Genomic DNA, 13225 nt, shown 5'->3' with positions numbered 1-13225 from the left:
TTGTTAAAATGTTAATAGTGCCCAAGGCAATTTACAGATTCAGTGCAATACCTATTGAAATACCAGTGACATTCTTCACAGAAATAGAAAATATAATCCTAAAATGTATATGGAACCACAGAAGACCCCAAATAACCAAAATCATACTGAGCAAAAATAACAAACCCGGAGGCATCACAGGACCTGACTTCAAATTATACTACGAAGCTATAGTGATCAAAACAGCAAAATACTAGCATAAAAACAGACACATAGAATAGCGAACCCAGATGTAAATCCACACATTTATAGCCAGCTCATTTTCAACAAAGGTGCCAAGAACATACAATGGTGAAAGGACATTCTCTTCAATAAATGGTGGTGGTTAAACTGAATAACCATATGCAGAAGAATGAAACTACAGCCCTATTTCTCACCATATACAAACACAAAATCAAAATAGGTTAAAGGCACAATTCTAAGACCTGATACTATGAAACTGTCAGAAGAACATTGGAGAAATGTTCCAGGATATTGGTCTGAGCAAAGGTTATTTGTGTAAGACCTCAAAAGCATAGGCAACAAAAGCAAAAATAGATAAATGAGATCACATCAAGCAAAGAAGCTTCTGCAAAGCAAAGGAAACAATCAACAAAGTGAAGAGACAACCCACAGAGTGGGAGAAAATATTTGCAAACTATCCCTCCGACAAGGGATTAATAACCAGAATATATAAGGAGCTCAAACAACTCAAAAGCAAAAAGAAAGATAATCTGATTTTTAAATGGGCAAAAGATCTGAGTAGACATTTCTCCAAAAAAAGACATAAAAATGGCCAATGGGTATATGAAAAAGGTGCTCAATATCAGTAATCATCGGGGAAATGCAAATCATAAAATCACAGTAAGATTTCATCTCACCCCAGTTAGAATGGGGACTATAAAAAAAAAAAAAAAAAAGGAGGCTGGGTGCAGTGGCTCACGTCAGTAATCCCAGCACTTTGGGAGGCCAAGGCAGGTGGATCACCTGAAGTCAGGAGTTCGAAACCAGCCTGGCCAATGTGCTGAAACCCAGTCTCTACTAAAAATACAAAAATTAGCCAGGTGTAGTGGTGGGTGCCTGTAATCCCAGCTACTCAGGGAGGCTGAGGCACCACAATCGCTTGAACCTGGGAGGCAGTGGTTGTAGTGAGCCAAGATCGTGCCACTGCACTCCAGCCTGGGCGACAGAGGGAGACTCCGTCTCAAAAACAAAACAAAACAAAAAAAAAGAGAATAATGAGGCGAGGATGTAGAGAAGGGGGAATGTTCACGTACTGCTGGTATGAATGTAAATTAGCACAGCCACTATGGAAAACAGTATGGAGGTTCCTGAAAAAACAAAAATAGAACTACCAGATGATCCAACAATCCCACTACTATGTATATATGCAAAAGAGAGGAAATCAATATATTGAAGAGATATCTGCACTCCCATGTTTATTGCAGCAATATTCACAATAGCCAAAATATGCAATCGACTTAAGTGCCCATCAATGGATGAATAAAGAAAATGTGGTGTATATACACAAAGGAATATTGTTCATTAATTAAAAAGATTAAAATCCTGTCATTTGTGGCAACATGGATAGAACTGGAGATCATTATGTTAAGTGAAATAAGCCCCCAAGCAAAGAACAACAAATAGCACATATTCTTACTCATATGTGGAAACTTAAAAAAATGGATCTCGTGAAGGTAGGGAGTATATTGGTGATTACCAGAAGCCAGGAAGTGGAGAGAGAGGGATGAAGAGAGGTTGATTAATAGGTACAATCTACAGATAGACAGAAGAAATCAGACCTGGTATTCAAGAGATCAGTAGGGTGACTATAGTTAACATTAATCTATTGTACATGTCAAAATAGCTAGAAGAAAATAATTTGGATATCCATAGCATAAAGAAAAGATAAATATTTAAGGTGATGGATATCCCAATTACCCTGATTTAATTATATGTATGTATCAAATTATCTCATGTACTCTGAAAATATGCACATCTATTATATATCAATTTTTAAAAGAAAATTATGAACCATTAAAAAATCTTCTCAGAGTTCAGATTGCTCAATAAACTGAATACTCATCTATTTTAAACACACATCAAATCTGAGTCTGCTTTGCCTTTTTCCCTTGCTCATTGGTTCTGCACTCACCCATGTCCTCATCTTCACCATTGTTCTTTCCATGGGAAACACATTCATCTTCATCAGAAAGAGCCTCATCTTTAATCTAGTATAAATTGGTCATTAAAAGAAAGTAGTTAGCTAATTAATGTTACCACTAACACCTTCAAAAACCTGTAGAGACTAAAAAAAGCAAAGCTCCAAAACACAGAGAAAAAAAATGTCAAAGTTACCAGTCTTGGAAACTTTGCAAGACCCTTTTTGGTGGCTGGGTGCTTGGTGTAGGGCTGACAGAATTAGAATACAAGAAAAGCCATGCTTATCTTAGGTTTTAGAGTCTGCCTCTTTTCATATGCATTAAGTAGAGATAGTTGATGAGAAGACAAAGAATTGAAATGTAAGTAAATACTAAAGAGATTGACTATGCAGTACAGAGAAACAGTAAAGAGAGATAATATTCCCTTGGAGGAGGCACATGAAAATGTTAGCATTTGCAGTTTTCTTTCGGGAGGGAAAATGGCCAGGTTTCTTGGGAAAAATAAGATTTGATTCTAATCCTTTCCATAAAAATGGAGCTTTGCTATTTGGAATGTAATAAGAAAACTTGAACAATGAACATGGAATGGTGTGGAGTCACATTTGCCAGATGCTCAAAGCACCAGGAAATACCTCTCTACCTATGGTATGTTGATTTTCAAAGGCAGTCAATTATTTGAAGAACTGGCAGTCAATGTTATCATGGAAATAATTTATCAAAATCACAAGCTATGCTGATTCTATTTCTCATGTTAATGACAGACCTTAATTTCTAAGTTAAAGAAATGAGCCCTCTGAGTTCACAAGTAAAATCTTCAGGAATATGAGCCAATGGGTCACTAGGAGAGATTTCACCTCAAGGCTGAGAGGAGCCCAGGATAGCTGACTTCTCCTACCCATCACTCCATTCTGTAACTTGATTTTCATTTCTGAATTCATTGTTAAGAGTTGAAGTGGGAGATGAAAGGGAAATTGATAAAATAAAGTGCTCTGGATGAAAGAGATGGCTTTTATAAGAAGGTTTCAAAATGCACACATACCACCAGGGCACAGTGCTTGAGGAACAGACCCAGGTGAAACTTTTATGAAGCTGTCCACCAACGGCTCCAGGACAGTCGGGTAAGGGGGATGGGGACTGCTGATCTCACCCTACTAGCGCACTTGTGAGTTAGCTGCTTATAGAAGTGACCTCCAGTTACCACTTTCCGTTCTCTGCCTTCAGCCAGCACTTTCTTTTCGGCCTCCAGCTGGTCTAGGATGGTTTTCTGCAGCAGTGGGGCATTTGCTCCTCTAACCACAGCCACCAGTTCTCCTCCCTAGAATATGTTACAAACAGCATGAAATACTCTTGGCAAATATTAATCTCTTTCAAGAGATGGCGAGAGTGTCTAGGAGTGTGCCCAAGATCAAGGTCCCTCAACCCCAGGCTCATAGCAATGTGCTCACTTCTGCTGCCCTCCCTTGGCCAGGACGCTCTCAGGTCTGCTTCTAGGATTTTTGCTTGCTTGTTTGTTTGTTTGAGATGGAGTCTCGCTCTGTCACCCAGGCTGGGGTGCAGTGGCGTGATCTTGACTCACTGCAAGCTCCGCCTCTCGGGCTCACGCCATTCTCCTGCCTCAGCTTCCCAAATAGCTGGGACTACAGGCGCCCACCACCATGCCCAGCTAATTTTTTTGTATTTTTAGCAGAGACGGGGTTTCACCGTATTAGCCAGGATGGTCTTGATCTCCTGACCTCGTGATGCGCCCATCTTGGCCTCCCAAAGTGCTGGGATTACAGGCGTGAGCCACTGCGCCCAGCCAGTCTGCTCCTAGTTTTAAATGATTTCTCTTTTTCTGATCTCTACCTTCTAGGCCATGCCACTCCTTTCAAAGCTTCCTTCAGGGTAACCAGCAGTTCATTAAGGGAGGAACAGTACATAGTACGTTATGAGTGACTAAGTATGGCTTACACATGACTTACTCATTCAACAAATATTATTGAGCACTTACTATACCAAGCACCAAGGCAGAGGCAAAGAATATAAACATTAAACATGAAAAAACATAGCTGCAGCCTTCATGAATGGGGACTAGAGTGGGGAGAGGGATGACTGGCCATGCCGAAGAAACAATTACGATACTATAATTGCTGTAAGTAATACGGAAATTTATAAGGTGCTTGGAACTTGGGGCAAGAATTGCCAGCATCATCTGAGATGGTCAGGGAAGGCTTCCCAGTCGAGGTGGTATTTGGGATGAACCTGAGTTTCTGCTTTAACTCTTTCAAAAGTCTGTTTGTTTGTTTGTTTGTTTGTTTGATGGAGTTTCACTCTTGTTGCCCAGACTGGAGTTCAATGGCATGATCTCGGCTGACTGCAACCTCTGCCTCCTGGGTTCAAGTGATTCTCCTGCCTCAGCCTCCTAAGTAGCTGGGATTACAGGCACCCGCCACCAGGCCTGGCTAATTTTTGTATTTTTAGCAGAGACGGTGTTTCACCATGTTGGCCAGGCTGATCTCAAACTCCTGACCTCAGGTGATCCGCCTGCCTCGGCCTCCCAAAGTGCTGGGATTACAGGTGTGAGCCACTGCGCCTGGCCAAAAGTCTCTACGTTTGTACTCACAAAGAAATGAATCTGGAGAGGGGGAAGTTCACATAGAGTGGGTCCTCCTTCCATTTCCTTCCCATCCCTTAGTGGACCACCATGGGGTTGAAGATTGTGGCCCATGTTCCCATACAGCCAAGTAAGATTTATGCTTTAATTGCTCTGGGCTCAGGCAAATTAAGCCATTGTGGTCCATTTCTGCAGCTGAGCTCTGATGTCAAGTGTGTCTGGGGCATGCTCATCTCCGAGCTCCTCCCTGCTTCTCCCTCTTTTCCTCCCAATCATGTTATCTCATGTAAGTTCAGTCTCCCTACTAAAATCCAAAGCTCAAATAATGTTTCATCATAAGTTTCCAATTTATAATACTTGCAGTGCTGAGGCCAGGAGGCTGAAGTTTTCAAAACTGAATAACCCTAGCCTGGTGTTCGGAGACCTGGTTGAGTAGATCTTGGTATTCCTGACTCTACAATGAGGGGGCTGGTCTGAGTGAGGAGGTATATCGATTCGTTGCCATCAGAGCCTGGCAGGTGGCCTAAACCTGGGAAGCCAAGTGTGAAAAAATGGGCCCTGAGGGGCATGGAGCTCGACCACGGATGTCACACCCAAGGACATCCAAATTATATTTTCAAAACACTGGGCCACTTGACTTTCCTCAATAGTCCCTCTCATTTCTGACTTTCTGTAAACATATCTTCACATTTTATGATTAAATAAGGGTGAATGAAGAGCTTGTCTGCCCCATAAAGGAGTATCTGTTTTTACCAAAAAGTCCCCTTTATGGAGCAAAGGATAGAAATCTTGAAACCCTGTGCTCTGAGAGTGAAGCCTCAAGTCTAGAGTATTCATGAACCAAAAAGGAGCATGTACGTTTGCGTGACTGGTACTCTCTCCCCGTGCACACCAAGTCAGGAAGGCTGCCCCAGCACAGTGACCACCGGGGTGTTGTGTCATCCACCTCCTTGGGCACAGGGCCCTCAGGTCGTCATCCTAGTCAACAGCTTGTGTCACCACTTCAACTTGGGGGTGGGAGTATCTGTATGTAGCCAACATCATAAAAAAAGACTGGGAGGCATCAGAGAAAACAGCATCACTTGTTTGAATCTGTGAGACCTCTTGGTGGTTCCCATTAATTCTCCCAAAGATAATTAATGTCAGTGAGATGCTTCTATTTTGAACTCTAATGATGTGCAATTGTCAAATAGTTCTGGTTCTGAAAATGTACTTACTGCATAAAACAGAAAGGTTGGCTCGCACTTCCCTCGGTACTTTTCGAGGACATCAAGACGATCTGCCTCTGCCTAAAGAAAACCACTATCAGCAGCTACCCTGGGTGCAGGGGGTGCAGGTCCCGATTGATTGGTGGGAAACCACACAGGGAACTGAACACCCCCAGGACTGACTTCCCCAGGTGGAGCCCCGATTTGCTCTCATGCTGTTCCTGCTAATCAGAGCTGTCCTATAAAATTGCAGACATGTACTCTCTTGAAGAATCAAATGAGGAGGAAGCAAGAGTATCTCCTGCCCCACCCAGCTACTGTACCAGTCCAAGGGAGCGCTACTGGCTAATGTCCTTCTGCAGCCATGACTGACAACCGAGGTGAAGGTCCTCAGGCACCGACTTCATTGTCTGAGAAACCTGCTGCACATGGGCATAAGAGATCCCACACACAAGCCCTTCTACAGCACACTCCCTATGGAAGCACCAAGACTGACTGCCAAAGGAGGAACTGCAAAGTCCTTGAAGTCCAACTTCTTGAGTGATTAGTGTAAGTCATATTTTCTCCTGTCTTCACTGCCTATGAACCTCAAACCCATGCAGCATATCAACAGTGTCTGTTGAATACTTCTCTGGAATTTATTCCCATTCCCATACATTCATCCAAATAAATATTTGCTATAAGTTCCCCTTTATGGAGCAGAGGATGGAAATCTGAAAGTGACATTTCAGTCAACAGTGTTCATGAGCCAAGGAGATGCGGCTGGGGTGGTGGCTCACACCTGTACTCCCAGCACTTTGGGATGCTGTGGTGGGAGGATTGCTTGAGCCCGGGAGTTCTAGACCAGCCTGGGCAATATAGTGAGACCTTGCCTCTACAAAAAGTTAAAAAATTAGTGAAGCATGGTGGCATGTGCCTATATAATCCCAGCTAGTTGGGAAGCTGAGGTGGGAGGATCATTTGAGGCTGGGAGGCAAAGGCTGCAGTGGGCCGTGATCCCACCACTGCACTCCAGCCTGGTTGACAGGAGAAAGAAAAAAGAAGAGGGAGAATATGCATTTGAGTGACATATATTTCTTCTCTTCATATAGCACCAAGAACTGCTCAAGCCAAGAGTGATATAGGGAGGTGGGGTGGGGAATAGGAACCTTCATAGCTAGAGAAATTAGAAAGTATCATGACAGTATCAACAAAAAGTCCACACTGATTCCTTTTTAATGATCTGAGAAAGGCCACTCTCACCCTTCTCCTTCCTGACTCTTTTACATTTTTAAATTCTTTTTACAATATTGTATGACTGTTGGATGAGAGAGAATCTTACTAATGCAAAGTGCAGAAGGTCCAGGCCGACCTCGGTCCTCATCTTCTGGAAGAGGCTCACCACAGGTTTGCAGGGGCCACACCAGCCTTGATAGACATCAACAACTGTGTGGAACCAAGAAGCAGGAACATTCAGTAGACACCAGCGCCCACCACACCAGGCAAAATTTATACCTGTACACTCTAACCCCCCTCAAATTGACATTCATTTGTAGGGATATCTAATGGTTAAAGGGATTTACTATCCCATGAGATTGTAAGCAAGTATGGAAACAGAGCTAGCCCTCATTCTTATGAACTTGGTAGACTGAATTCTAAATACAGTATAAGTATAGCAGAAAATAATTTTCTTAACATGGCTCCTTTATCTTAAGGGTTCTTCAGGCTGCATTCAGGGTTAGGCCTAACACAGGGTGGCCCTCAATGATATTGGAATTAGACTGAAAACGTCTATTCTAAAAAGGAGAGGTCACTCACTGTAGGTGACCCAGCAGCACACAATTGACTTTTATGTAATCCTTCGATAATAAACACAGGTTTGACCTTTTCTTCTGATGAATTAAAAGCCACTTTCTTTGGGTGGAGCAGAGTTTTATTTACTTTAGAAAAATCAACATTTTTCTCCCAGAAAGTGAGCCTGATAGACAGCTAGAGAGAAACTTGGATACCTTTTTCTTCTTTAGTCCCAATCTATAGTACATGTCAGGGCTGGATGTAGAGGAACCCTCTCATCTGAGTGTTGTGAACCACATGATCTACAGGAAGCTAAGCAAACCAAGCCAACTCCCTTCTACTGGATTTGTGCAGGACCTGCCCCACACAACCATGACGCAGCAGCAAGGGCTAGATGGTGACATACCAGTGGCCGTATTTTAGAGGATGGATATCTGCCAAAAGGCTTCAACACTCCCAGAGTTCATGCCTGTTCTACACAGGTGAGGATTTCGGTTCAACTGCTAGAGTAGCACAGTCACAGGGAGATCGTGTCAAAATTGCTAATAATTGATTAACTCTGTCAATTTTAATAGCACGCAATTTGTGATTTTACTTATCGCAGATTCACATTTCAAAATTTTCCCATCAAGTGAGAACTATTAATATAACCCAATATAAATTGTCATGACTAAAGTTAGTATAGAGACTGGTGGCACTGTACTAACACTGTTCTGTACTAACCAGGGAAGGAAGGCTTCCCATGAAGAAGTGACTTGCAGTGGGCATTGTAGAGAGCCCAGGCTTGGATGGGCAGAGAGGGAGACTGTGGTGCAAAGGATGGGCAGCCAGGCATAGGTGGCAGACTCAGGGACCCCTGGGCAGCCTGCTGGACCAGACCTGCCTGAGGTGGTATGGTAGGAAGTGGTGGCAGGGATCACTGGAGGAATCTGGAATGTGGGGCTTGAGGAGCTCTATCCTGAATCACTAGGCAACAAGGATTTACAGTAAGTATTAGAGAGAAGAGGGAGCTAATATCTTGGACTTGCCTGCATCCAGAATTGTAATAAATAAATTTCTGTTCTTTATATACTACCTATCTGTAGTGTCCTGTTACAGTAGCATAAACAGACTAAGCTATTCTGCTTTAGCTGCAAGAGGGCAGGTGCACTTTGCTTTTCTCTAAAAAGCCCAGTGAGATGGACATCATTATTGCACTATCGAGATGAGGAAACTGAAGTTCAAAGAGGTGAAGTCATGGACCTAAGGTAAGAAAGCAAATTCTCAAGCAGTATAGCTTAGTCCATTTATGCTGCTGTAACAGGACACTACAGACTGAGGCAGTTTATAATGAACAGAAACTTATTTCTCATAGTTCTGGAGGCTGGCAAGTCCAAGATCAAAGTGCCAGCAGGTTTGGTTGTCAGGTAAGGGCTGCATCCCTCTGGAGGAGAATTATGCTGTGTCCTCACATGACGGAAGTCAAGGGCAAGAGGAATAAACTCCTGCCATCAAGCCCTTTTATAAGGGCACTTAATGCCACTCATGAAGGGCACTACTCCCCTTTTAAAGGCCCCACCTCTTAAAACCATTATTTTTGCCATTCAGTTTCAACACCTGAATTTTGAAGGGGGACACATTTAAATCACAGTACAGCAGACTCAAGTTTTAAATCCTGTGTTGCCTGATGCCATAGCCCATGCTCTTTCAACTGCTCCAGGGAAGAAGCAAGATGCATACATTCAGCAGTGTTCATTGGTTCAGCCAAGTAGCACAATTTTGCAGAATGTGAGAACCCAAGCTGGGTATAGCAGGAATGAGGAAGCCAGACACATGGGTGGCAGAGGGGATAGAATGAAAAGAATGTAGGCAGAATACTAGGGATGAAAATAAAGACGGTGTGAAAAGGACTTCACCTTTGAGCCTGGCAGAGAAAAAGAACTAGCGAGGGGTGGGGAGAGATTGTTGGAGGGGAAAGGAGAACAAACTCAACTCTAAACAGGCTGGGTTTTCAGTACCAACCAGAAAATCTAAGACAAGTGATCACAAAGGCAACCAGACATCCAAGCAGGAGAGTGGGATTTGAGTTCCACAGCATCCAGGTAGAGGATAAAGTTCTGGGCTTTCCTGAAGACAAGAGTTTCACAATTGACAGATTTTAATTTATTTTTTTATTTCGACCTACTACAGTTATGTGGATGATGGCCAAAAGGGCATTTGGGACAAGCCAGGAAAATGTCCCTGAAGACTTAGAGGGCCCTGTACACAGGCCCACTGAAAAGGGCAGGTTTAAATCCCAAAGGAAAAAAGCTGGGGCTCAACTCTCTGTGCTGTATTTGTATTGATAGCGCACCTGCCATTGCTACTAGCTTCTCCCTCCCTCTTGGACGCCCTGGCTCTGTGAGGAGTGGTGGGCACAAAGGCACCTTCACAAAGTTATGGAGGAAGCGGGGATGGGGGGTAGGGGTAGGAAGGAACAGAGAGGAAGTGTTTGTTTGACTCTGAGTGAGAGGAAGCAAAACAGAGAAGCCACATGGAAGGAATGGCAGAGACAAGAAAAAGGTGTCTGTGTGTGTGTGTGTGTGTGTGTGTGTGTGTGTATGTGTGTGTCTGTGCATGCATGTGTAGGCCTGAAGGGACTTTGGCATGTTGAAAGCAGGTGAAAATGAGCCAGCAGAAGGCAAGGTTTCCAAGATGCTGTTGGTTTACTTTGGAAGCAAATTTCTGCTGGCTGGAGAGAGAGAGAAAAACACATATCTATGTATTTATATGCTCCATATCTATATATTCCTCTAGACTGCCTGATGAGAAGGAGCAAAGAGGAGGTCCTGCTACCTTCAGTCAACAGAGGCCCTTGAACCATTTAGACCAGGCTTGGCAGAGGGTCAGTGCTCACTGGATGTTAGCTATTATCACACAGGGTGCTTAGCAAGGTGGCTGGCACATGATACATTCTCAAAAAATTAAGGAAGGGTGGTTTTTTCACGGTTGTTAAAGTAATGGAAATAATGATTTGTTTCACCTGGAGTCATGTTCCAGTTGCCCAGACAAGACACATGGACAAATGGTTAAGCCTTGGCACCATCAAAAAGACTTTATAATCCCTCAAACAGTAGAGTGTTTGAGGGATTATACTCACACCCACACAACTGGATCAGCATTTATCTAGTACCCACTCAGCCTCAGTCCCAGGCAAGTCTACTACAGATGTGAGATTAAAAAGCCAATGCTGGTGGGGCGTGGTGGCTCACACCTTAATCCCAGCACTTTGGGAGGCCGGGGTGGGCAGATCATTTGAGGTCAGGAGTTTGAGATCAGCCTGGCCAAGACGGTGAAACCCCGTCTCTACTGAAAATATAAAAATTAGCTGGGTGTGAGAGAATGTGCCTGTAATCCCATCTACTTGGGAGGCTGAGGCAGAAGAATCACTTGAACCCCAGAGATGGAGGTTGCAGTGAGCCAAGATTGCACCACTGCACTTCAGCCTGGGTGACTCAGTCTCAAAAAAAGAAAGAAAAAGCCAATGCCGTTGTGTTTAGAGTCTAGGAGAAAAGCCATGATGGTCTTTCCCTACAGGGGCCACAGCAAGTGGGGTGTGTGCTGGAGGGATTGAGACAGAGACTCACCCCAAGTGCCCTAGGAGCTCCCAGGAGGGACGTGACCACACAGAGGTTCCAGAAAGATTTCCTACGAGGAAGCTAATTTTGCACTGGGTCGGGGAATAAGAAAGATTTCTACAGTTGGTGATGGGCCATGATATCCTATCTGGCTTGAATGGGCTTAAATGCTGATGTCATTTGGTAATGGGCAAGCTAAGATCAGATACAAGCACACTGAGCAGGTATATTCACAGAAAAATTGAGCAGGCACACAGAGAGTAACAGAGCACAGAGATATCTGCAGTGAATGAGAACGAGAAGTAAAGAGTGGGTGACAGCAGGTGGTAGGCAGCCTCTCAGATGTCTCTAATGATCCCCACCTCCTGGTCCTCATGTACTTGTGTAATTCCCTGCCCTGGAGTGTGGGCTGGACCTAGTGACCAGCTTCTAATGAGCAGAGTATGGCAAAAGCAATGGGATATCACTTTCAAGATTAGGCTAACAAAAGGCTGTGACTTCCAACTTGTGCCCTCTCTTAGAGCTCTGTCCTGGGGGAAGCAAGTTACCAGGTTGTGAGTAGCCTCATGGAGAAACCAATGACAAGAAGTTAATGTCTCTGGCCAACAGCCAGTGAGGACCTGAATCCTTCCTACCAACAGCCTCATGAGTGAGCTTGGAAGTGGATCTTCTTAGGTCTGCCAGTAGCCACACAAAAGAGCTTGGAAGCAAATCTACTACTCGTTGAGCCTTGAGATCCCGTCTGACACGGTAACTACCATGGTGAGACACTCTGAGCCAGAGCTATCCAACTAAGCTGTACCTGAACTCCTGACCCACAGAAACTGGGATAATCAATGTTTGTTGTTTTAAACCACTAAGTTTCTGGGTAAATTGCTAAGCAGCAACAAATAACTGATGCCAGGAGGATGGGGATGAGGAGGCCCATAGACAGTGGCCTGCTGTTTCCTAATGACTGCAGTCCCAGGTTCAAGTCCCAGTGATGCCTGGCTCGCCTTCCATCCTTTGAGTTCCAAGAGATCCCTGTATTCCCTCCAATGCATTCTCCTTTAGTGCCTGAGGTAATTAGAAGAGGTTTTCTGTTACTTTTAACACCAAACAACCCTGAGTACCGACTCATTTCCTGAACTGAATTTACTGATGTTCAAGCCAGACACACACACACACACACACACACACATCTGGTTTTTTATGAGGTTCAAGGTAATAGGAAAGTAGTGTTCATTGCAGCCCTTTTCTTCATGGTCATCACACCATTTAATAATTTAGAAAAGAATGGATCTAAAAAGTTATTTTACTTTGAATTACCAGTTAGTCCTTTGGAACTGAGCATTTCCTCCCAAAGCTCTTGGGTGCTGATGTTGACCTAAAGCCAAAGAGGATCAAATGCTGTATTACTGAGGGCTCAGGCAGGGAAACAATTCAATCTGTTTGCTCTAGATTTCTATCTTTCTATCTCTGAAATACTTACAAGTACAGTTCAAGTTATCCTCTGTCTTCTTTTCTCCTTCCTTTTCTCCCTCCTTCCCTACCCAGAAAAAACACTATCCTAAGAATAATGTGTACTAGTCTCAGGCATTTAAAAAATAATTTTACATGTTATTTGTCCAGGAACAATATATAAATTGTTTTTGTGTCCTTAAAATGTACATAAATGTATCAAACCTAGGTCTCATTTTGAAATTTGTGTTTTCACTTAGTATCAGAATTAAGTTGAATTTATTGCCATTCACTCACATTTTTTTTCTTATCCACAGAGTTCTGGTTTTATAAATATGAAATACAAGGAAAAATACATATTATCCCTCTTCATTAACGTAAAAATTTCTTTTCTTTTCTTTTTTTTTTGAGATGGAGTCTGGCTCTGTCACCCAG

The 13225-nt window shown here is 43.3% G+C and overlaps 1 protein-coding gene across 1 annotated transcript in view; it reads right to left on the bottom strand.

Moving 5' to 3' along the window:
• The window catches only part of NME9 (NME/NM23 family member 9), a 29537-nt gene that overhangs the window by 11056 nt on the left and 5256 nt on the right, over positions 1-13225 (bottom strand). The window contains exons 2-6 of the mRNA XM_011958141.1: positions 12659-12716; positions 7303-7406; positions 5991-6062; positions 3379-3495; positions 2174-2249 (exon numbers count right to left, since the gene is read on the bottom strand). Coding sequence (XP_011813531.1) covers positions 2174-2249; positions 3379-3495; positions 5991-6062; positions 7303-7406; positions 12659-12716 — 427 coding nt within the window. The remainder of the gene's footprint in view (positions 1-2173; positions 2250-3378; positions 3496-5990; positions 6063-7302; positions 7407-12658; positions 12717-13225) is intronic.

The sequence above is a fragment of the Colobus angolensis genome, unplaced genomic scaffold (genome assembly GCF_000951035.1).
Source record: "Colobus angolensis palliatus isolate OR3802 unplaced genomic scaffold, Cang.pa_1.0 Scaffold46, whole genome shotgun sequence".
NCBI classification, from domain to species: Eukaryota; Metazoa; Chordata; class Mammalia; order Primates; family Cercopithecidae; genus Colobus; species Colobus angolensis.
This window is presented reverse-complemented; position numbering and strand designations above follow the sequence as displayed.